The sequence below is a fragment of the Carlito syrichta genome, unplaced genomic scaffold (genome assembly GCF_000164805.1).
Source record: "Carlito syrichta isolate Samal-C Ts95f unplaced genomic scaffold, Tarsius_syrichta-2.0.1 Scaffold304668, whole genome shotgun sequence".
Classification (NCBI taxonomy): Eukaryota; Metazoa; Chordata; class Mammalia; order Primates; family Tarsiidae; genus Carlito; species Carlito syrichta.
The window spans coordinates 144259-168588 of record NW_007248764.1 but is presented as its reverse complement, the minus strand read 5'-3'; the positions used below and the strand labels follow the sequence as shown (position 1 = coordinate 168588).

Sequence of the window (24330 nt, the reverse complement as noted above, 5' to 3'; positions counted from 1 at the left end):
ATGACAAGAACAATAAGTCTGTATGTGGTCAGTCACCCTCTCCCACTCTCCACCCTCCAAATATTTTCTGTGGGGGTTGGTCGAGCCCACAGATGCATGGGGCTAACTGTATTTGCACCCAATTGATTTTCATGCTAAGAATAAAAAGTGTCTGGGAGTGAAACAGGCAAAGGAGAGACTGGGAGGCCTGACATCATTTTCCGCCTTATGTTCTAAGTCCTCCCAGGCTCTCACCTCCAGGCTGGCGGTAGCGGTGGTGCCGGGGGGTTGACGGGGACCTGCCAGGTGACAGCTCTGCAGCATCAGCAGTGGGGCAGTTCTCTGTTCCTGCACGGTCAGTGGGTGCAGGCTCCTGGACAGCTGTGTGAAGATATCATACGTTAGCAACCAGGCTACAGATCCAAGAGCCACGTGTCAGTCATGCATGGAATAAAGCTCATGAAAGTTGACTGCGTCTCATGTTGGTTCACATGGGAAGCCAAGTCCAGGACAACACATTAAGTCCACACCTGGATCTCCTCCCACTATTCTGTTAACCCTGCCGACCCTTGCCAGGCCCTCTGTCTGACATAACAGTTGATGCTAAAAAGGACAGGAGGATGCAGTGGGCCCCGCCCTTAGAGTGTGTCTGCTTTCTTGGTGTGGGAACAAGGATTTCTCAGGCTATAAATCAAACTAAGATCAAAACAGGGACTTCTATGCCTGGGTCACCCTTTCAAGTCAACCAAAGTCTGAATCTCTATCAGTGAGGGCCCCAGGAAGCTCGAGGGCTCCTAAGAATCTTGAGTAGCACTGTATAAAACAGCAGTACTACCCACATGTGGCTAGGAAAATTTATGTTAACTAAAACTAATGTTTCAGTTTCCTGGCTGGATGTGGTGGCTAATGCCTGTAATCCCAGCACTTTGGGAGGCCGAGCGGGGAGGATTGCCTGAACCCAGCCTGGGCAATCTAGGTACTTTGTGGAGTTTGCTGGTGAAACCTTGAATGGACAGCAGAGGAGGTCATTCTGCCATCATGATTCACAGGGAACAAGGGAACGTGACACTGACTCGTGTCAGTGGGAGTTGATGAGAGGCCCAAGAAAAGAGAGATGGAGGAACTGTGGGAAACTAATTAAATTTTTGTAATGTTTTTCCTCATCTCAAACAAACAAACAACAACAACAACAAAAACCTTTCAACCCCCCCTTGCACCGGCCACATGTCACTGGCTCAGGACCATATGTAGCTGGTGACTGCAGTACTGAACAACACAGACAGAGCATTTTCATCCTCCCAAAAAACCCTCTTGGTTCCTCTGAGCTAGGGCTACAAGTCAGCAGGAAGTGAATGAACATTTTTTCATGAACCACAGGGCCTTAGATGGCCTGAGCCTCCTCACTGCTGCTCATCTCTCCAGAATCAAACACACGACACCCTAGGGTCACACCCTGGCCTTGAAAATGATGCTTTTATGCCTCTCCATTGATTTATCAAGCAGGCAGAACTACAACTTTATGCATGCCTTCAAGGAAAAACATTACAAAAATTTAATTAGTTTCCCATGGTTCCTCCATCTCTCTTTCCTTGGGCCTCTCAACTCCCACTGACAAGAGTCAGTGTCATGTTCCCTTGTTCCCTGTGAATCTCAGCAGCAGAATGACCTTATCTGCTGTCCATTCAAGGTTTCACCAGCAAATTCCACAAAGTGTCGGATGACTTCATATACAGCCATTTTTACACCCCATATGATCTACCCCTTAGAAATAGTCACAGTTTTGCTCTTCTGAGCCACAAAGGGGCCAAGGAAGGGAGATGGTGAGACTCTTTCCCTGAATGACATAATTACTGTAAAACTGGCAACGATGCAGGATGCAGACAGAAAAATCAGTGCTTAGCTGTGAGTTTTATTATTCTCTAAATAGCTCCCTGAAAGCCCGGCGATGGCAGCATCTGCTCTGTGGGAGCAGCGGAATCTCAGATGTCCTTCAGGCATCTGAGGAAAGCAAGAAAGTCCTTGGTCAGCAACTGCACTGAACTGCACTGTGTGTGAGAGCAGGCAGGCCCGAGAGTCCTGAGGGAATAGGGAGGCAGAGACAGTTAAGCTTGTAGCTTCCGGTTTGTAAGATAAGACACTTCTAGAGCTCTGTTGTACAACACCATGAATGTCCTCAACACTGCTGAGCTACACACTTGAAAATTGTGAAAATGCTAGGACGGAGGAGAAAGGTTCTTTAGGAGAATGGGTTTTGAGTTTACTTGAAGCCCAGAGTCCTTGGGAGACTGCTTGCAAGACCTGCACTGCAAGGCTGCCTACAGCTTGTCCCTTAGAAGCAAGAGGGCCTCCTGCCTCAGGGACATGTACCATGGTGGCCACCCAGCCTCTGGGCTCACATGTCCTCCGTGCCCAGATAGTTGCCCCATCTCCTCCTAACCACCATCTATTTTCCTTGATTCATATCAGACACATCTCAATTCTGTAGAACCAGGTGTGCTCCCCGGGCCTTCCACTCCCAGAGCTCTGTCCACATCCCAGGCATCACCTGCCCATGCAGTCATGCTGCGTCTCTATGTACACATGACTGGGTAGCAAGGACTAAGGTGTCATCGTCCACCATAGCAGACTCTGTGGCACATGCCCTCCTGCATCCTTACCGCAATCCCGCATCACAACACGACCTCACAGCCACAGGTGTTGGGCTCTGAGATGTTCCTTCCTAAAGCTTTCCTAACTCAAAATAAGAGTGCGCACTGATCTCCAGATGTCTCCAGTAAACAAGGAGGGCAGAAGGACCTCGCATTCTGGAAAACTCTGGCACTTTCCAGGCTCAAGAGGAGGTTGGAGATGAGCTCCTTGGCTATTCCCTCTGCAGCTCCCAAGGCTGGCATGGCTAGGACCCCACCGTGTGTCAGCCTGTGCAGCTTCACAAGCCCAGAAGACCTGCCACAGTGTCACCGAGGCTGGCTGTACTATAACTTGCTAATGATCTCCTGGTTCCTCCCTTAGCTGTTAACATGTCGATTTAAAGGGTTTCTTACTTAAAGGTGCTGATTTGATGAAGACAGCCACTCCAGCTAAGATCCCAGTGAGCATTCCACCCAAAGCTGACTTAATTGAGCTAAGCCAGAAACACAGAATCTTCTGGCAGGCGGAAAACCAGGTCTCCCTCCCCCACTATCTTCCTGAGGCTTGAATACCATTTGACTTACTGCCCAATTCTTATTCTGTTACCAACCAGCAAATTGGCTATTAGTTTTTTGAAAACTCTTTGCTAATTTGGCTGTGAAAGCACTCTTATTACAGAAACACTGGAGTTTAAAGCACAAGGACCCCTCCCCCCGCCAGCCCCCACTGCATAAGGTTGTGGAGGCTCAAGCGATGGGTGATATGACCCTGGTTTAGCTACTCCATATTTTACTTCATTCTTTCATTAACACAAAGTTACTACCTGTCAGGCCCTGGCCAATAAATGGAGGACAGAGTGACCAAGACAGGTCAGGCGCTGAGCTCCCACAATTACATGGGGAGTGTGCAGGCAGGGGAGGAACACGTGCCAAGGCCCTGGGGCAGGAGCCACTGAGGTGTTTCTGAGATGCACAAAGAAAATTCCATGACTGTGGCCTTATAGATGAGGAACAGGACTGAGAGGAGGCGGGTTCGAGTCTCATAGGGGAGATGTGCTCTCTTGCAGGTTTGATGGAAAGTCACAGGAAATTTAAGTGAGAAGCCCGTGATCTAAGTCACATTTTAAAAATCTCTCTGGCTACCATAGCAACTGGCACTGTCTCCGATTTGATATTCCTCCCTGTGCCTCCATTGTCACATGGAGCTTTGGCACTTTCAGCCAGGTCATTCTGGGTGGGGAGAGGTCAGGAGATACAGGTGTTCCAGCAGATGGAGGCTAAAGGACATGGAGGCCTGAATGCACGGATGGGGCATTCGACTTTCTTCCATGCAGACATCACTCTAGCCCCCTGGTCACAGCTTCAGTCACCTTCCAGGAGTCCAGCAGCACCCGGACATGCTGAACTTGAAAGTATGTGGACAATTGACCTTGCTTTTGTCCACAAGGGCTCGAGGACAAGAATCCTCCCTTCAGCCAGCCCTGAGCTCACTCACTCACTTCCTGTGCAGAAGCAGGAAGTGTAGAGTGGGAACCTGGGCACCTAGAGGGATGGGAAGGCAGCTGGCTGGCCTGCAAGGGGAAGTCAGGGACATGCTGGGAGTGCCACCATGGACACTCAGCTCTGGCACCACAGGGTGCACACACTCCCCTCTTCACACCAGGGGCTTTACCTGCATGTGGTGGAGGTGATGCGGTGGGGCTGTGGCTGGCAGTGGGACTTCCGGATGATGGGGAGGCGGTCAGGTCCAGAGCGCCTATCCTTGGGTTCAAGGGAGATGTCAGGGACAGCTTTCGGGCTCTCACTGGGGAACTCGTCCGGGACACAGCCAGTGGTGGTGGGGAGGAGAACTTGCGGCACAGGCGCGGGGACTTGCCATCCACCAGGTGTTCACCTCTGCTGTTCTGGCTGGTTGCAAAAAACAATTCCAGTGACCTGGAAACAAGAGCAAGAGCCATTCACAGATTCTGCCCATGGGAAATGATATCCCAAAGTCACTCAAGAACGCACATCCTCTAGGTAAGGGCCACAGCAGCATGCTACCTCTGTTACTGGGTTTTCTTCTGCTAAGGCTATAAGGAGACCCCTCCCAAGGGAGCATGGACACTTCTGAGACCCCATCTAGTCCTTGCTACAAATGTGGTCAGAGACCAGCAGCACCAGTTCTCAGGAGCTTGTGGGACACTCAGAACTCAGGCTCCTCTCCAAACCTCCTGTGTAGAGCCACAGTTTAACAAGACACCCCCAGGTGACTCCTATGCACACTAAGGTCTGAAAATCACAACTGTCAAGAAATAGAAAGCCTAAAGCACTAAAGTCAGCTTCCAAATATCCCCCGAGCAGGCAACAGCTACGAGACAACAGGGCCCTCGCCTCCTCCCTAAGAACTCCCATAGCCTCTGCTGACCACCTGTGCAGGTGGTGTGCCCCATCCGAAGGCAAGCAAGGAGCCCAGGACCTGCTCATCTAGGGGACAGAACTGAGGCTGACACTTAATTCAAGGCAAGTGGAGACCTGAGACCTGCTTGTCCAGGAATGGGACTAAGGCCTGCACTCCATCCCCTGGCAAGCGGGGAGCCCAGGATCTGTTCATCCTGGGGACAAAACTGAGGCCAGCTCCCTGTCCAAAAGCAAGCAGGGAACCTGGAACCTGCTTTCTGGGGGCACCACCTGTGGAACCCACCTGACAGGGATGGAGGTGAAGGGCCGCCGGTAGATGTCTGCCAGCCGCCCCAGCACCACAGCGGCCGTAGTAAAGATGCGATAGGTGTGCAAGAAGGTGTTGAGGAAGTCGATGCTCAGGAAGCGCAGGTCTGTCAGCCTCTCCAGGAGCCGCTCCACACTGGCGTAGCGGATCTGTGGCACCTTGCAGGAGTTGAGTGTCTTGCTGAAGCAGATGTCTGTGTCGTCCTTGTGGAGACGGGCATCAGACCTGCGTGCAAGGCAGGGACACAGTGATAGGAGGAGGCAGCCTCTCGCCTGAGGTTCCATGTTGTGAACATGCATGGGGTGGGGTGCCTCAGCCTCTGGGGGTCAGTGAGTGCTGTAGGGTCTTATTCCTGGGGTGAGTTCCAGGACTCCCCCCACCCTCTCCCCACATTTGCATGAACCTACAGCCTCCCTGTCTACTTTAAATCATCTCCAGCTACTTAACATCCAGATGTTAAATGTCATTAAGTCATTACATAGCATTTTTAAAACTGTATTATTTTTTATTGTTATATGACTTCTTTTGGCTGAATATTTCTAAGGCACAGTTGACTGAATCTGCAGAAGCAGAGTCAGTGGTCACGGAGGCTGACTGCGCACATGGTCGTGATGTATACACATGCCTGTGCAACGCCAGTCTGCTCACATTATCCCTCCCTGTGTGTCCCCAAGTCCAGCCTCTCTGGCCTTCCTTAATGCCCTTCCCCTAGTACCTAATCACCTATTTCATCCTGCCTGGTGTATCCATGTGTTGTAAGGTCACATATTTTCTAAACACTGCTTAATCTGCGGCTGTGAGTGTGACATGTATGTTCTCATTACATTTCTAATATTCTTCATGTTAAAAATGTCTTCCTTAAAGAAGCAGCCATGGGTAAATATACTCTCCATGCCATGCCACCTGCAGCACCTGCCCTCACTCCCAAAAGGCCCCATCACTGCCTCGGCCTCCCTGAGTCCACTGCCCAGTAGCCTCCCCTGAGGACACCCAGACCCAGGAGTATCCCTTCCCTTCCAAGGCCCCTTGTTCCTGTCACTGCAGCAGCTCAGAGTAGACCCACAAAGCCTGGGTTTTTCCACTGGATTAAGGGGCACAGGCCTGTCAGAAGTTGAGAGCGCTTGGCCTGGTGAGAGGGCCTCCAACCTATCAATGAGTCCAGGATTTGGGGTCCTGTATTTATTTTCTTTAGAATAAAGGAGAGTCTGCAGCTTTCTTATTGTCTGCTCTCAAAAACTTCCAGCAGACACTTGGTGTGGGGGGACTTTACCTTCAGGCCTGAAAGAGCATCTAAAACCCACAGTCACCCCGTGGGAACTCCCTGACCCTGCAACCAGCACTCCATCAACATTTTCATTTCAGGTAAAAAAAATTAAATATTATGAAATTTTTATGTCACTGAACAGAATTTACTTTATTTCCTATGGGACTCTCAAAAAATATATATAATGCTTTATCTAAGTCTCCTGTGATAACAGCAACTCTTTTTTAGCAAACACTTAAAAAGCAGTCTCAAAGGATCAAACCCAAATCATCTTTCACAATTGGGAAGTTGGACACGGAAGTGGGGGCTGACAGAGTAATGCCCCATCAGAGTAACTCCCAGCACAGCTATGAGAGGAAAATTTTTTTTTCTTTTAGTTCTGAAAAGTGTTGGGATTTTTTTTTTCATGGTGTGTAGCCAGGAAGACCAATGCCTAGGAAGGCAAGACACAAACTCTAGGGTAGAACACAGCCATCAGAAGGAAAAGAAATTGCAAAATCCTCCTCTCTCGCCTGATAGAGTATAAGCAGGCTCAGTGAGGCTGGGAGAGCAGAAGGAATCGACCCATGGATTCCGTGCACACCTCGTGAACTGTGGATGTTGGCTTTACTAGAAAATCCTTCCAGCCCAGGATACGGGTCTCTGTCCCAGCAGAACAATCCCAGCTCATTTGAGTGTCACCTCCACACACTCAAAGGCAGGAATGTCTGGTCTTGGTTGCCAGAGCTTATGCAAAGAGGTGGGACACGGACACTGGCAAACTGCCCTAGGGACAGAAGACATGCCTGGGCACCCCAATAATGACATAAAACTAAACTTTTCACTACTATTATTTTTTTTAGTTGGTGTCTCACTCTATCACCCAGGGTGGAGTTTAGTGGCATGATTATAGCCCATGCAACCTCGATCGCCTGGGATCAGGTGGTCCTTCTGCTTCAATTTTTCGAGTAGCTGGGAATACAGGCAGGCACCACAACACTAGCTAATTTTTTTTTTTATTTTTTATAGAGACAAGGTCTCAGTATGTTGCCCAAACTTGTCTTAAACTCCTGGGCTCAAGTATTCCCAAAGTGCTGGGATTATAGGTGTGAGCCACCACACCCAGCCTCATTATTATTAATTTTTAAAGTCAACAGAATGCATGTGCAGAATGTGTGCACTGCCCCAGGGCCTGACTGGACCTGTCTACACTGTATGATTACATACTCTTGTTCTAAAGCAGCTGGACTTTCACACTGTCTCACTCTAAGTACTTTCAAAGAGAATGAAAACCCCATATGTCTTTTTATAAAATATTAAACTAAGACTTTTATGGTAGAAAATTAATAAGAAAACTCCAATCCAATGATGTGAATTTAAAAATTAAATCAGCTTCCAACTTTTCGACTTAATATTTCGTACTTAATCTTAGCATCATACATTTTTAAATAATCTGGTTTAAAATATTATGCTAAATGTAGAACCTAGAAAATTAGACAGGAAAGGAATTGGTGCCCTAGTACTTAAAGTGGTCCTACCCAAAATATTTTTAAACTTGGCTAGCATTATAAAATACCATCATTCTTCTGTATTTTGTATCTTCCTGTAGCAATGATGGCACTAGCATTATGTATCTGCCTTCACCTGGTTTCAATAATTGGTAAGTGTTTAAACTAAACCCTACTAAACTTACATCCCACTGGGATGATGCTAACGTAGTTAATCCCTATCAGAATGGGAAAGCCATCCTTCTAAAATCAATGTTAGTTACTGCCTCCACATAAACAGTTCAGCTTCAAAATAGTCACATAAAAGGCACAAAAGACACACATTTTCTTAGTTTCAAGCCACTTCTTATTTAGAGATGAAAAGAACTACTTTAAAAATACATTAGAATTTGGAATGAAATAACGAAGAAAATGAGCACCATGAACATGGTCAGCTTCAAAATACTCCCAAAATAATTTCTGAATCTGAGTGTGAAAAGGTATAGCAGGAAATAGCATTAATATAGACAGCTCTGGCACACAGTAACTCATGTAACTTCTCATTCTGAACCATTGCTTCCTAGCCATTACTTTCCATTACAGGGTTCACTCTATTAAAACCCACATGGAGGCCGGTAGCAGTGGCTCAAGCCTTTAATCCCAGCACTTTGGGAGGTCAAAGTGAGGATTGCGTGAGCCCAGGGGTTTGAGACCAGCCTAGACAACTTGGCGAGACCTCGTCTCTACAATATATCAAAAAATTAGCTGGGTGTGGTAGCCCATGCCTACAGTTACAGCTATTTGGAAGACTGAGGCGGAAGGATCGCCTGAGCCCAGCAGGTCAATGCTGGGGTGACCATGAGCATGCCACTGCACTACAGCCTGGACGACAGAGTGAGACTCTGACTCAAAAAAAAACCAAAAAAAAACCCAACATGGAGCGGGATGGTGCCCTTGGCACACGGCCTCTGGAAAGTCACACACCTGAGGGGTGGAGGAAACTGTGAAGAGCCACGCAATTCATGGAAGGCGTGTTCAAAATCCAAACACTCCTGGATGGCCAACTCCAGTAACAGGATTCACATGCACTGGAAGATGCATGTGGGTGGCTACACCTGTGGGTGGCCATGCCTCAGTCCCTCCCTGACTGTGACATATCCAGCAGTCACTGCTCTAACATTTTATGTTGAGCTTGGGCATCCTGATGGAATTTCATCCTTGGTGAAGGCATGTGTAACAGTGTGAAAACCATCTTTCTATGCTATGAGTAATAAAGTAAGCTGTGAATCTGGAAAGCCATTCTCATCATATTATCATTCATAACTGCATAACACGAATACTGCATTGCTGGCAAGAACATTCTCAACAAAAAGCAGAGTCCTATTGAAGCAATATTTTACTTGCGGCTTTACATTCTCTGCCAACTTAATCTTGATTAAAATGTGAAGGAAAGGATTCTCACACTTACTTAATCATATGCGGCACCGTGACTTTGGAATTCTCTTCAAATACTATAGTCATCAAACCATTACATCGGATATTGTCCACACACTGTGAAATAGAAATCGACAATTACAACCCACATGAAAACCTAGACAGATCATATATTCCCAGGGTTGTTTGTAGCCCTTCAATTTTAATTTTTCTCCCTCTGTCCTCTCTCTCTCTCTCTCTCTCTCTCTCTCTCTCTCTCTCTCTCACTCACACACACACACACACACACACAGTATCAGCAGGTAAATATTACACTTTGACAGATTCAATATCCAGATACCAAAACTCTTCACCAACCAAATGCCTGACAAATACCTGAGGACAGACACAAGGGCTTTATTTTCCCAGAATGTGTTTCCCAAGGATTCTGACCACAGCATCCCTTGGTCACTATTCCCTGGCAGTCCAAACACTCCTCAAGGGGTTTACCCTCCTAGCCAGACTGTCCCTGCTATACCTATTCTCTGCCCCTTAGGGGGTGGTGTGGAGTAGCCAGGTAGAAATGGTGTCCTTGGATGGATTCCTCTTCTGTCTCACTAGTAAGCTCTGTGCCTGCTTCTCGGGTGTTTTTTGCCTATACATCTTCCAGATTTACTAGTATCTCTAGCAGTTCCTGTTGACATTATGTTGGTTTGGAGAGGGTCAGTATGTCATTTCTCCTGTTTGTGGCATGCTTAGAGCTCTGTATCATCTTTCTCTCTTTTCTAAGAGGAGAATTTAGAAACTTCTGCTGATTTTTTCTGCCTTCATTAATTAAGCTGGACTTTAACAATGTAAAATATCCCTCCACAATTAATCTGACTTACAGAAGAATTTATTTTGAATTATATATAGTCCCTTTGAACAAAACAGGTAAATGAAAAGAAATGTAAATTATGCTTAAAATTTAAAAGCGCTCATAGTCACAATGATACTACATTGTGCTTTGTGACTGAAATTAAATGACGCAAAGAAGTGACCTCACACAAGTCCTGAACTAAAAAGTGACCTCACACCAGGTCCTCCCTAAACTCCAGCATCTAAGACAAGAGTGAATATATACATAAGAAACTTCAGATCAGGAATCCTGACTGTTTCAGCTACTTAGCATAATCAGCCATTTTCAGACTTTTTTTTTTCCCTTAAAAATGTGTTTTCCTCACATCTTATGTCATCATTTCAACTACGAGGTATAAAGGATTCCAACTTAGGGGAATAATGTTCCCCTTTGAGATACTGCCTTAAACCATCACATCTGGAAGTAACTGGAGTCATGCTTTATATAAGTGATGGTGAATATCTAATATAACCTCAGTGATATGTGCTTATATGTGAATTTATACCCCATCTTGTCCCCTCAAGGTGGATACAAAAACACATATATTAGTGCAAAAGTCAGGACACATGAGAAAAGTGGACAAGACTTGAGAAAGAACAAAGCCAGTAAGAGGCAGCCATACTCTCTGTTGAGAACACGTGCTGTGTAGGGCCTCCACATTAACTGGCCCCTGGAGCAGGCAACAAGCCCAGCTACAGAGCTCACACTGTGGCAGAAGTTTAACTAATCCTCATCTAAGACCTGAGAGAAAGACGCTGTCACAGGTTCTGATACAGGAAAGTAATGAATGATGTAGTGATCAATGTCCTCAGCAGCATCTTTAAAGCAACTGTCAGTTTCACCAAACTGTTCTGTGTAAATTCCCCCAGAACTGGTTGAAAAGCACAACTCCAGGCAAACAGCCCTGCAATAGACTCCAAGGAATGTAGTTGGAGGGCCACCCCCCTCTGCTGGGCTGGTTCCAAGCATAGTACCACACTCTCTGGCTGAATAAAAACTCTCCGGGTGAAAGGACCCCTCTCCGGGTGAATAAAAACTGCCCCCTCCTCCTGGACGCATAGATCTTGAGCAGCAGGAGTGGAAGGGCACCCTCCCACCAGTCTGAGTAGCAGCCTGGCCACACAAGCAGCATTCCCACCACTGAGACAAGCTGCGAGGGGAAACGGTGGGGAGGGAGCATGCTTGAGCACCTGAAGAAAGGCCACACCCTGATAAGACAGCAAAGTCTGAGCCAGATAGAGACACACGGCAAGGCCCTGTTTCAAAGTGGGTAGACAGTGGAGAAGGAACATGAGAGTCCTGCAGGAGCCATGGGAGCCAGGCCCAGGGAGGAAGCCGGAATCTGGGGTTCTCCCAGGCTCCGGGAAGCCACAGAGGGCCTGCAAACAGCTCTAGAGAGCTCACTGACATTGAAAGATCTAACTGACCCCAGGGCAATATCACAAGAAAAGAGGGAGCTGCCAGTGGAAACCCAAGGAGTCAGCAGAGCAATAGTGACTTGCCCTCCAGAGGCAGGCTTGGGGAGAGGAGGAAGGGGGCAGATAAACACTATGAAGAAAGAAGTAATGAAAACAGATGTGATACTGAAGAAAACCAAGAGATAAAAGCAAGGTGAAAGTCAAAGATGACCGTCCGTAAGGCAGTCTTGCTTCTCATGTTGGGTCAGGAGAGAAAGCTCTGGCTCAGCCCAGGACAGTTACACCCCAGGGCCCCCAGGAGAGGAGGCTGGTTATGTTCCCTGCCTGACCTTCAGTCCTGTAGAACTTCCTGGGTAGGTCAGTGTTGAGACCCCTTCCTGTTGGTCCCTTCTGGTCCCCAAGAGCAGAGTGGTGGGGAGTCAGCCTGGGAACTGCATTCCTGACACCTGCTGTGGGTGCCACAGCTCCAGTGGGTTCTGCCCCTCCCCACTCTAACCATAGGCATGTGTGGTGTGACATGCCCTTGAACCTATCTCCAGGGGTGCCTCTATTGGGTTCCTAGACATGTGTATGTAACTCCTGCCTTCCCTAGGACTGGACACCCCAGGAAGTGGGGGCAAACCTCTGCTGTTTCCCCACCTGTGCAGGATGGGGACAAGCTTCCTGTGCCCAGGGCTGTGACTGCAGCTGATTGCCTTCTGTACCTGTCCCTGTGCCTGGTTCCATGTAAACTGGATCTGGGCTGAGTCTCCAGGCATCCCCTTGCCTCTGTCCTGCTCACATTGTCATCCTGGGACTGTGGCAGGTAATAGTGCTGTTCGCTTGGGTTGGTGAAGGAGGTGGAAGGACACTGTCCCATAGGTCTTGCAGACACCAGCCTCTGTCCACATCCCCTGTGATCCCTACGAGGCATCCTCATGCTTTAGGTACACTAGGGATAGGACATCTAGGTGTAGCTGGGCAAGTCAGGGAGGTAGATTGCATCCCATCCTTCTCTCCCTGTCTGGGCAGTGTCTCCCCACCCAGCCCTCTTCCACATCACCCCAGATCTGCCTCATCGCCTAGAAGAGCCGGTGTGGAGCAAATTCCACAGTGGGGCACTTTATAAGTGCAGGTGTGAGACAACCACTTAGTAATCCCCAGTGCTGGCTGTCATATGTCTCTTGGTGCTCATGAGACTTCAAGATAGGTGGGTTCTGGTTAAACTGTAGTTATCTACTTGACTCTGCTTTGCCAATTTAAAGATATTTGCAGCAGAAAGCTTTAAGATAAATCTGGTTTTCAAATCTGTAGGCCAAAAATACATTCATTTTTTTTTTAAAGGAGAGTTTTAAAAATTCAGAACTTAAAACAAAGACAAAGTTCCTTCTATGTTTCCATGGGCCAATGGGTAGAGTTTCTTAACTTCTTATTTCACAGAGGGAACAGCCTTCCAGTGGCCAGGCTTCAGCTTGGAATGTCCACTATTTTAATGAGCCAAGCCCTTTATATGTGAATATTCCTAGGACTTGGGACAATATCCAGTCTAAAGTCTTTCTCAAGGCTCCATGTCCTCAGCAATCAAGCTTCCTGCTATGGCTCTAAGCTCCCTTGTCATTTCTGGCAACTAGAGATTTCCTTTTCTATCTGTCAATATCACCTACATGCTACAAAGTTTTTATTTTGCTGATTCTATGTGTTAAACATTTCAGTCTTTGTATCTAGAGGACACCTAGTCATCTCTGTCCTCCACACTCCCAGAACTGGAACTTGGGATTAATGTTTTATGTTCAAAAGAAGCAATTTATGTGACCATTTCTGCACATCTCATTATCCAGTGTCAGGACTCATTCATAAGTCTTTCTGATTCCTTGTGAAGCATTAAAATTATTTTCAATAGGAATAAAAAGGAATTTTTAGTTGCACTCAAGTTTCAGGAGAAAAAAATACACATGTAGTCTGAACCACAGCTCAAAAGACCATGTAAGGAAAAATCATATTTTAGTTATAAAGAAAGTCTTTGATGATTGGCACACAATCTTTAATTTATTCATGAGCTGGATGGATGGATGGATAGGTGGATGGATGATGGATGATGGATGGATGGATGGATAGATAGATAAGTAGATAGATCATGCTATGATATATTTATAATAGAGGAGTGGTTTTCAAAATGTACTCCTCATCCCCAGACAGGCTTCAGGGACAGCAGGGATATAAAAAGACAGGGCCCCTGGGGGTGCTGGGTGCACCAGCTCCATTTCACCCAGAGAATTCTGCTTTTTTTCTCACTTTCATTAGGGACTTTGAGTGATGCTTCCGGAAGAAAGTGTTCTATTCTAGAAAAAGGCTAAACTACAAACAAGTTTATATCTGCACATGTGTATACGGGCATATGCAGGGGGGCAGGTGCAGTGTTTATATGGATGGCATAAGTGTGTACCTTGCTGTTGGGAAGAAGTGATGGTGCTCTGGGAAGATAAATATAGTTCACTCAGTTAACATACATGTATTAAAACAAGCAGATGTCAGATATCTTTAACATCGCATTGAATTTATGTGAATTACAGTAAGCCTTGAAATTGGCAGGATAACAAAGGCAGAACCCTGCATTATGGGCGGCCTGGCTCCCTGTGCAAGGCCAGGGTAGAGGAAGGGGACCTGGGAACATGCATGCTCACAAAGGCCCAGGTGCATTGGTGCCGCAGGCCCTCAGAGCAGTATTGATGAGGCTTCCCTTGCATGGGTTTTTTCTTAATTAAGGTGTACCAGTCAAAAGTCAGTGGCCCACTATGTTACCATGATTACTACCTTCTCAATACTTTTAAGTAATGGGAAGAAAGGTTAGATTCAATTTTGTTTTAAATTCACCGTTTTATGTTAAAGTAGAAAATTCCCTATCGATTCCAGAAAAGCTATTTTTAGGGAGAAAGCAAGTACAGGGTGCTCCAGATTTGTCCACACAGGTCTGCATTTTGGCACATCTGCCCAAACCAAGATGCTCAGAGGTGAATTTTAATTATGCATGTTAGTTAATACCCATAATTACAGTGAATCTGCCTGATAGGCCTTTTTGCACAGCCACAAGGCAAGCACAAATGAATGTACTTATTGAAATGAATGGTCAGATCTGCAGTCTCAAATCATTCCCTATAAATAGATTTTTTTTAAAAGGAGAGAATTATTGGTGGAGACCATCAGCCACTTGCACGTTTCGCTGGAGGCGCCAACAGTAAATTATTGCCTTACTGGTATAGCTGAAAGTATGATTAATCATTCAAGAAACTGTTCCTTCTAAAAATTACAGCTTCAGGGAGAGACCTGGCAATGCCAAATGTCTTAAATGCTGGACAGAGTTCTTCACGTGAAACTAGGATTATATCACCCTATTGTCTTAAATAAGAGTCACGTGTGATTAGTGTAAGACAGCACAATATGTTAGCAAGGTAGCTTCCAATCAAGCCACAAAAATATTTAGATTTTAAAAAATGAAGAATCACAAAAATTAAAAAGACAAAATCTGGAGAACATAGTCCTAATTTGAATGGAAAGAAAATGTTCGTTTCCCTTGGTCTGTAAATTCCAAAGAATTAAAATTCATCTGGCATCAACAGACAAGAAATATAAATTATAGAAATGTCAATCTCATAGGTAATTACGAAAAGTAAAATGAAACCGCTAGGAGGCAAAACTACTTTTCCATTTAATAGAAAGTGTGATACAAGTGACAGAACTCACATTGGCAAGACTCAGGGGAAGTTACGAGACACCTTATTGATGATGTAATGCAATGATGGGTTATATATATATCCTGAAGCAATTATGGGCATCTGTCAAACAGGGAGTCGTGAAACCAGGAGGTGAGTAGGCCCTTGACACCAACCTAGTGCCCTTGAAGGTAAAACACTCCTGCACAAAGAAGTCTGGCACCTCATTATGTATTAATCCAAAAACTTGAAGACAGCCCATATGCTCAGTACTCTACTGTGCAGAAAAAGCTATAAAGTGGTGAATTAATGTGGTAGACTATATCTATTATATATAATATGCAGCTTCTAATGGCTCCACAGAGCTAATAGAAGAAACCAACATGAATACAGAAAGAAGTCAATGGGGATCAATGGGATAAGAAGCAAAAATGCCATACATGCACACCTAGAGCTGAACTGCACAATTGATTCTGGACTGCAGGACTGTGGGACTTAGAGGTGGAGACAGCTCACTCCTCAGGACAGGGCTTGTTAAGTGTAGGGGTTTAGAATGGCATCTGGGATGTGGGTTCAGGAATCTGCATTTTAAAAAAATACTAAGGTAATCCTAACACAGGCAATATGTGGAAAATACTATGAAAATCACCTTAGTATGCTGGGTGTTGGGGGCATTTCTAGCTCATTTTGTATCCGTATCTTCACACATACACAGTCAATTAAGCACACTTGTTCAGCATCTAGTAGACACATCTTGTGATAATGGATGTGATCCGACACACTGGAGAGATGGCAATTTCATGAATGTTGGTAACTTCCCCTTAGTGAAACCCTTCCCACAGGGAACGAGGCCAGTGAAGAGGCACCCTCCAGGTAGAGCAAGGCTCGGCAGGACAGGCACCATCCCTTCAGTGCATGTTCCCACTGGGCGTCCCAGGACACAGCCATCTGACTTTGGCACAACTGACATGTGGTCTCTGATCTTCACGTGGTGTCTGAGACCACACTCACACCATCCTCCCACTACCCCTGGCTCTGTCTTGGTCCTCCTGGTGCTCTCCCTTCTTTGTCCTCCCTCAGTTGTGTCTCTTCTCACTTCCACCTATACCATTCTTGGTGTCCCACAGCCTCACTCCTCCAATGCCACCCACATGACACAGACTCCACCCAACTTCTCCCTCTGTGCGAGATTCTATAGCTACTGTAGGCTTTACACGGCACTCGAGTCCAGCAGGTACCTCAGCCTCAACTTACCCAAGAGTGAACTCCAGATTTCACCCCAAAACCAGCCTCCTCAGCCTCAATTTACTGGGGAGTGAGCTCCTGATTCCCAATCCTCCTTCCTAGCAGCCTCCTGAGCCTCATCAACCCTGAGGTGATCTGATTCACCACAAACCTCCTTCCCAGCCAATCCCTCCATCTCAGCTAATGACAAGCACACTACTCCAGCTGCTCAGGCCAAAACCTGCCAGGCCATCTGTGACTATGCTTTCTCTCTCACGTCCCAGACCTCATCCACAAGAAAAGCCTGGCCCTACCATCAAGATGAATCCAGAGGCGTGTCTCGATTCCACTCCGCCAGGCTGTCCACACTCACCATCTCCTGTTGGCCGATGGCAGTAGCTGCTCACCATCTGCCTTCACCCTCACCTCTGCCCTCAGTCTGTCCCCAGCACAGCAGCCTGGTGAACCTTCCAAGCCCATGTCAAGTCATGGCATCCTCTGCCCAAGTCCTTTAGCTTTCATCTGGCAGCTCCCTCACCAATGTGGAAAGCTGTCCCTGGGACCTCTGCCTTCCTCTAGCACACTCACATAGCCACTGGGCTTTCATGGAATTCCTGGATGTCCTCCAGCTCTAAGCTTTGCAGTGGCTATTTCCTGTGCTTGGGATGCCTTTCTCTTCAATCCACATAGTATCTCCATCCCCTCTGCCATCTTTGTGTACAAGTCTCCTTCAGAATGAGGAGGTCACCATCTTAACTCAACCCACAGACCCCCCCCCCAGCTGCCTGTCACCTCCTGACCTAAGCAGGTGTCCTCACTCAGTGCCTTCCTTGCCTGTGTTTGGTCTTGCCCACACCAGATGCACGCCACAGAAGGGCAAGGAACTTCTCATGGCTGTTGCTTCTGTTCATGAGATGCCCTAGAACAGCACCCAGTCTTGGTCTCACTCATGAACATGTTTGCTGAATGGATGAAGCCAGAAGTGTCAAAGCCACATGTGTCAAGGCTCCAGAGAACATGGTGGTTTCAGGCCATGGTATCCTGGTCACTAAGGAGACAGTGCTTTCTTCTACTTCCTCAGTTGCAGGTGTGATCTACACAGCTTTTGCTAAGCAGCACATCAACCACAGTGACAGAGGATACAAGGAGGAAGCTATGCACGCCTGCCTTGATGTACTCAGTGGGAAATGCACCTGTGGGTGTTGCGGCAGGCATGGCTTGGGCTTCTCATTCTAAAGAACCAGGCATAGAGTTACATGCCAACAAGGTCTTGTCTCTCTTAACAAGGTCTTTCCCTAAGGAAGGCCATGTCAGCCGCTCTCAACTTCATGTCTCAGGAGCCCCGATGACAACACAAGGTGGAAGGCAGCAGCAGCTGGAAACACGCCTCTGCCTGCTCCTGTCCTCCTTCTTCCTGCCTCCCTTGGCTTTATGACACCTAAAACCATGGGTGCATCAAGCCATAGACTCCTTTTCCTCCATGAGCCACAGTCTCGGCGAGAGCAGCTTCACCGGGCACCTGCACCACACCTGCAGTACAGGTGACACCTCAACACATGTCCATAAAACCCACATGTTACCCAGGGCTTCATATGGTCAGGGACGCGTTACAGATGAGGTACTCGCAGTGCTAGCTGAGCTGACTGACACAGCACAGAGTCGACCAAAGGACCAACACATCACCGCAAGATGCCATCACACAAATAAGGAGAGTCTTGTATTTTTATTTCTTTGTCAGCCAAAAAAGAAGTGGCTCTTCCTTCAGCCATGTCACCACCAAAGCAGTCCTAAGGGTGTATGAGTAACAATCCAAACCAACATCCTCTCGTGGAGGATGTTTAGAGGCTGGAAGAGCTGGACTAGGTTTGAGTCCTGACTCAACGCAGTTGTATAACTTTTAACAAATATTTAGCTTTCCAACCTTAGGTTTTTCATCTGTGAAATGGAACTCATAACATTTCTGTTTCCCTTCTGAATATTGGTGCAAGGATCAAATGAGTTAAGGTCTGTAAAACTCCTTTGACAAGTGAAAATAATCATTGTTGCCATTTATTTTCTATTTCCCCTCAGTTTTTAGTCACTCAGAAAATAAATTTAAGCATCTATGATCCAGTTCATGTTTCCACCTAAGTCTTATATGTAAATTACTAAGAACTCTTCAGAGAAAAGAAGGCAATGAAATCTAAGTGTATGCCATTTTGAGGGAATGCTCAGACACTGTTGGTGGGAATTTCAGTTGGCAAACCTCTATGGAAATCAGCATGGAGATTTTTCAAAGAACTAAAAGTAAATCCACCATTCAATCCAGCAATCCACTACTGGGAATTTACTCAAAGAAAAGAAACCATTATACAAACAAGACTCATATGCTCATCACAACACAATTCACAATTGCAAAGATGTGAAATCAACCTAAGTGCCTGTCAACTGATCAGTAGATAATCAAAATGTGGTATATATACACCATAGACTACTACTAACCATAAAAATGCATGAAATAATGTCTTTTGCAGCAACTTGGGTGGAAGTGGAGGCCATGATCCTAAGTGAAGTAAGACAGGAATGGAAAACCAAACATGGCATGCTCTCACTGATAAGTGGGAACTCAGTAGTGGTTCCTCAAAGGCATAGAGAAAGATCCAATGGACATTGGAGACTTGGAGGGGGGCAGAAGTGGGGGAAAGAATGAAAAATCACCTGTCAGGTACAATGTGCACTACTGGGGTGATGGGTACATTAGAAGCCCAGACTTCGCCACTATACAATTCATCCATTTCACCAGAACTGCTTGCACCTCTAAAGCTACTGAAGTTATGTATATGAAGAGGACCAAAAAACCTGGAATTATCTTTTGGAGGGCAGGACCCTTGAGTATAGGGTTCCCCAGCTAGGTAAGTGTTCTAGGAACCCATCAGCATCAGTGTTCCGGCTGGCATTGCTATGAGAGGGTAAGAATTTGGATTCACTGAATATTTTTTGGAGATTCTTTCAACGTATTTGCCCATTTCATGATGGGTGATTTGTGAGCATACCTGCCCACATGGCACTGAGTATTCAGCAGTTTTGACCAAAAATGGCATGACCCCCTCCCTATTCATCCAGTCTCACCCCAAGCAACCTTTTTTTTTTTTGTTTCCCCAGATGAAAAAAGTCCTCAAAGGGAAACATTTGCTGATGTGGAAGAGGTGAAGTAAAAAAAAAAAACCCAAAAAACAGAGGCACTAAAAGGCATCAAAATCGATGAGTTCAAAACCTGTTTTGAGCAGTGGAAAAAGCATCTTGATGGGTGCATTGCATTCAACGGAGAATACTTTGAAGGTGACTGAAGGAGAAACATGTAAGAATAAGTACACAATTTTTTATCAATAAATTCCGGTTAGGGGGGTCCCTCAAATATTGGCAGACCATCCTTGAGTTAACACACTGAGAACTTGCCATGCCTTCTTCCTCACTCGTCATGCAGCATTGCTCCCCCCACATCAACAGGTGCAGGACTTGAATGTGGGGATACCAGGCCCAGCCACAGCCATGCTGGTGTGTTTCTTGATCCCATCACTGCCTGCGTGCGTGGCAGTTCCCTGACGGGGATGGGCAAGACCAATAGTTCTGTCCCTAATTTCTCACATAGGAGCTCATCAGGATTGTCCTATAGGCAAGGCCTGTCTGACGCCTTACTTCATGGCTTCTTGCCAGAGCCTTGGTCACCCATGTTGTGTCTCTCACCCTCCTCTTTCCCCAGAAGCAAATGAGCAAAACTTCTCATGAGGCCACGGGCCCCTTTCACCAACAGCAGCCCCAGTGGTGTCATATCTGCACCCAGTGCAGAGCACCCACCACTAGGAGGCAGGGACTCAGTCCCGAGCAAGCTGTGAGCTCAAGAATAGGCACAAACGATAAGAACACAACCCCAGCCCAGTAAGACCCAGAGTTTGACGGCAGGGACCAAGGATGTCACTCTTCTGTAGACATAAGAGAACACTAAGCTCCTCTCAGATGCTCAAGTTGTAACACTTCAGATGGTTTTGGCAAAAGCTGCCACTTACCTGGCTTATGTCACTCATCCAGGCAGCCTTCTCCTGGCGTGAAGGTGCTAACAAGACCACGGTGAAGGCTGCAGCGTCAGGGGGCTCCACCACGATCTTGAAGTCTAGGTGCCCAAACACGTGCCCTGAGCCTTTGGCTGTAACACATGGAGAGCAAACCATGAGACAGGGCAGAAACAAGAGGGCACCACCCCTTCGTGGTCCTACTACTAGGATACCGTGCATGCTGCACAACTCCCAGGGTGTCATGCTTCTGGGTGTGGAAACTCTATGAACGCGTAAGCCAGGGAAGAGTGGAGGCTGGTGGGTCACTTGAGCCCAGGACCCTGGCTTCCTTCTAACCACCTGTTTTTTTTTATTTCCACAATCTCCAAACCCCAACATTCTGATCCAACTCCTTTCTCTTCTATACCTACCACTGAGAGAACACAGTCCTGGGACAGGGTTGGGTGTGAATCCCCAGAGATGGCCCAACACAGCTTCCACTGAAGGGCTTGACAACACTTTTCATTTGTAAAGACTGCGGGTTCACCCTTAGCATGTCTGCCACCTGGGAAGCCCCCCAGCCCCAGAGCTTTTTTTCTGCTCAGTGCAGTCCCAAGACATGGCCCCACTCACCATCTTCCTCGCCACCGTCAGGCTCCTCGATCAGCGTGCACTCCATGAGGGAGAGGACCCCGCCTGTCTGGAAACAAATGGGTTTTCCATTAAGAGGCTGGTCTTGTGGAGAAAAGCTCTGGCTTTAAACCTTATATTCAAACTGTCACAGAAGGAAACAAAGCAGTTCTGTACTACACATGATTGTTCAGAATCCAAAATTAAACATAGGTATGTATGCGGGATGGAATTCATTTAACTTCAGTTATGTTCTCCCCCACTAACTCTCCCCACAACTGACATTTATAAAATGTAGTGAGTCAGGTGCACAGGAGACTAGGTGGCCCATAGCACTTCAGAGCACAAATGCAGCTTGACAAAGGGTAGACCCTCCTCCTGCCAGGAAGCAGGTTGGATGGGAGGAGGCCGCCATCATGGTGCTGAGTCATGGTCAAACTGTCATAAGAAAAGGCCTAGGCAGGCACACATAATCTGTAGAGGGTCACATGGTAAGTATTTTAGGCCTTAAGAGCCACATGGTCTCTATTACTGCTGCTCAAATTTGCCACTTGAGCATGGAAACAGCCATAGGCAACACATAAACAAATGATGTGGCTGTGTTTCAATAAAACTTTATTAACAAAACAGGTGGTCAGCCATGGGCCACAGACTGCTGACTTTTGATGCAGAGCAAGATAAAAGAGCTTTTAGTAAATGTCCATGGATGTACTGCAGTGATTTGTAGGTCAATTCTCAACTAGTCTATAACTTTCTATGTAACTTTCTATAGTCTATAATTTTGTCCAGGTTAAGATTTAAACTGTAGTTCCTTATGATGATCCACACTTACATTAAGTTTTTATTCTTTGAGTCTAAATGACATCAACAAAGTAAATGTCAGAGTGGGTAAGAGTGTGTGACCTCACTGTCCATGTAGTTGCAACTGTGTTCCATGATGATGCCAGGCACAGAGTGCTACAGGCAACTCGGTCTTGATGCTTTGACACCTCTATGGTGTTGAGGTCAAGTCAACCTGAGCAGCAGTCATGGGGGCAGTACCTTGAGCAGGTGCAGCTTCCCACCCGAGCTCCTCGTGCAGATCAGAAAGTGCTTGGTGAACAGGAAGCACTGCCTCTCTCCCTCCTTCTTCAGGGACAGTGAGCCCAGACGGACCTTGCTGAGCTTTCCCCGCTCCACGGATGGCACTTGTATAAGAGAGCCTGGGGATTCAGAGGTGAGAACACACCAGAGTCAGGACCCGTTGTGTGAAGGCTGTGAATGTGAGACACACGGGGGTTCAGAAGTGAGAACATGCTGCCATCAGGACTGTCTGGTCAACACACGTCAGGCATTGCCTCCCTAGACACCAAGACCAACGTGTTCGATGTACCATCAGAGCAAGAAAACCCCACACTTTGAGTGGAAGAACAATGTATTTTAAGAGCCAAGCTGTCCCTAATAATTTTGTGAAACACTTTAGATGTGAGTCTTCACCTATAAACTGAAAAATAAGTTTGAAAGAAGGCAAAATTGGATTCACAGGGTGAGGCACTCCTACCATCTGTCCTTGTGATCTGATCCTGATCAAGCCAGGTATTTAATAGTAACATACACATTACCTGATTACTTATAGCAATACAATAATGTAACAAAAAGAATTTGGTGGCAGACACCAGACCCTCTTGCAATTGTCCTGCCCATTGATTCACAACATATCTTTCCTTTAATAAATCTACCTTTCTTAATTCATAAAGAGAGAAAATATAATTCATTCTCCTGAAGCACAGAAGGTAGATAAACAGCATATTAATATAGTTTAATCTGTATTTAAAAAACAGAACATACATATTATAAAAATACAAAAACTCTATAATTCAATGAAATTTAGCTAAGAACTATTTTTAAAGGCCGCTATTTCAAATTGCATTTAAATTATATGTGATGAAAATTCTTTGTGGAGTCATAATGAAAAGAAACCACATAAAATCTACACCCAGAACCCTGCTATGAGCAAAACTATCTTCCACCTCAGGTGAGAAACTGCATACAGACTTCACATAATACTGAGGTTACCTCAGGTTATTTCCAAATTTCACCCTAGTAATGACCTTCTCTGCCCAAAAAAGAAAATTCCGATCAAAGCTAAATATCAAACTAAAAAGTACTATGAGAGAGATTTCTGCAGGCTCCCTGGTTCTGGCCTCTGAAGTGCCCAGAGACTGTTGCATTTCTGCTATTTGTTCCATCTACCACGAGCCTGCAGTGCAGCCTTTATTCCTGGGCTCATGCAGACTAGGGAGAACCAGTGAGTGTGTGCTCAACTGTGGACAGCACAGTGGTCTCGCTGAGATGAGACTGAGGGCGGCCTTATTTTCCGCTTCATACATTTTCTGGATTTCCTGATTTTGTACTCATTATACGAATTACTTCTCTACGTGGAAATATCTACAGAAGTTCTTAATATAAAGGACACATATACATAAGATGGTAAAGCTATAGTGTGAGACCTAAACTGTTCACATCAACATATGAATATTCTAAATGGAGAAGGGGCAGAGTCCATTCCCAATGTCACGCATCCTCTTAGGGGCATGCTGCTGTGGATGGCTTGCAGACACCGAGGGGGTGGTGACCTGGGTGGAGAGGGCAGCCCCAGGAAGCACTCTTGGGAGGGCATGGATTGGGAGCACAGGCTGGGAAAGGTTTGACTTCAGCAAAGGGGCAGGTGAGTGGGAAGTATAGGAGGGCAGGTGGGCAGAGCACACCGGGAGGCAGCCAGGCGACTGGGATAACAATAGAAGAGAGAGGAGGTCGGGAGGGTAGAGGCAGGAGAAAGGAAGAGGACCGTGCTTGTGGACTTACAGGGTGCGATCAGAGCCAGAGGAGGCCTCACAGGGCCTGGTTCAATGCCTCTACTCACAATAGGGAAACTGAGAATGGAGGTACTCAGCTCTCCTTAGGGGCTATGGGAGTGGCACAGCAGGGGCAGCTGTGGATCCAGCAACAGG

General features: G+C 46.4%; 1 protein-coding gene across 1 annotated transcript in view; it reads right to left on the bottom strand.

Moving 5' to 3' along the window:
• Positions 1-24330, bottom strand: part of RASGRF2 (Ras protein specific guanine nucleotide releasing factor 2) — a gene marked incomplete at its 3' end in the record, with an annotated part of 110412 nt that overhangs the window by 39916 nt on the left and 46166 nt on the right. Inside the window, exons 10-16 of the mRNA XM_008060606.1 lie at positions 22382-22542; positions 21344-21410; positions 20726-20862; positions 9512-9594; positions 5290-5538; positions 4279-4541; positions 235-360 (exon numbers count right to left, since the gene is read on the bottom strand). Of these exons, the coding sequence (XP_008058797.1) occupies positions 235-360; positions 4279-4541; positions 5290-5538; positions 9512-9594; positions 20726-20862; positions 21344-21410; positions 22382-22542 (1086 nt within the window). The remainder of the gene's footprint in view (positions 1-234; positions 361-4278; positions 4542-5289; positions 5539-9511; positions 9595-20725; positions 20863-21343; positions 21411-22381; positions 22543-24330) is intronic.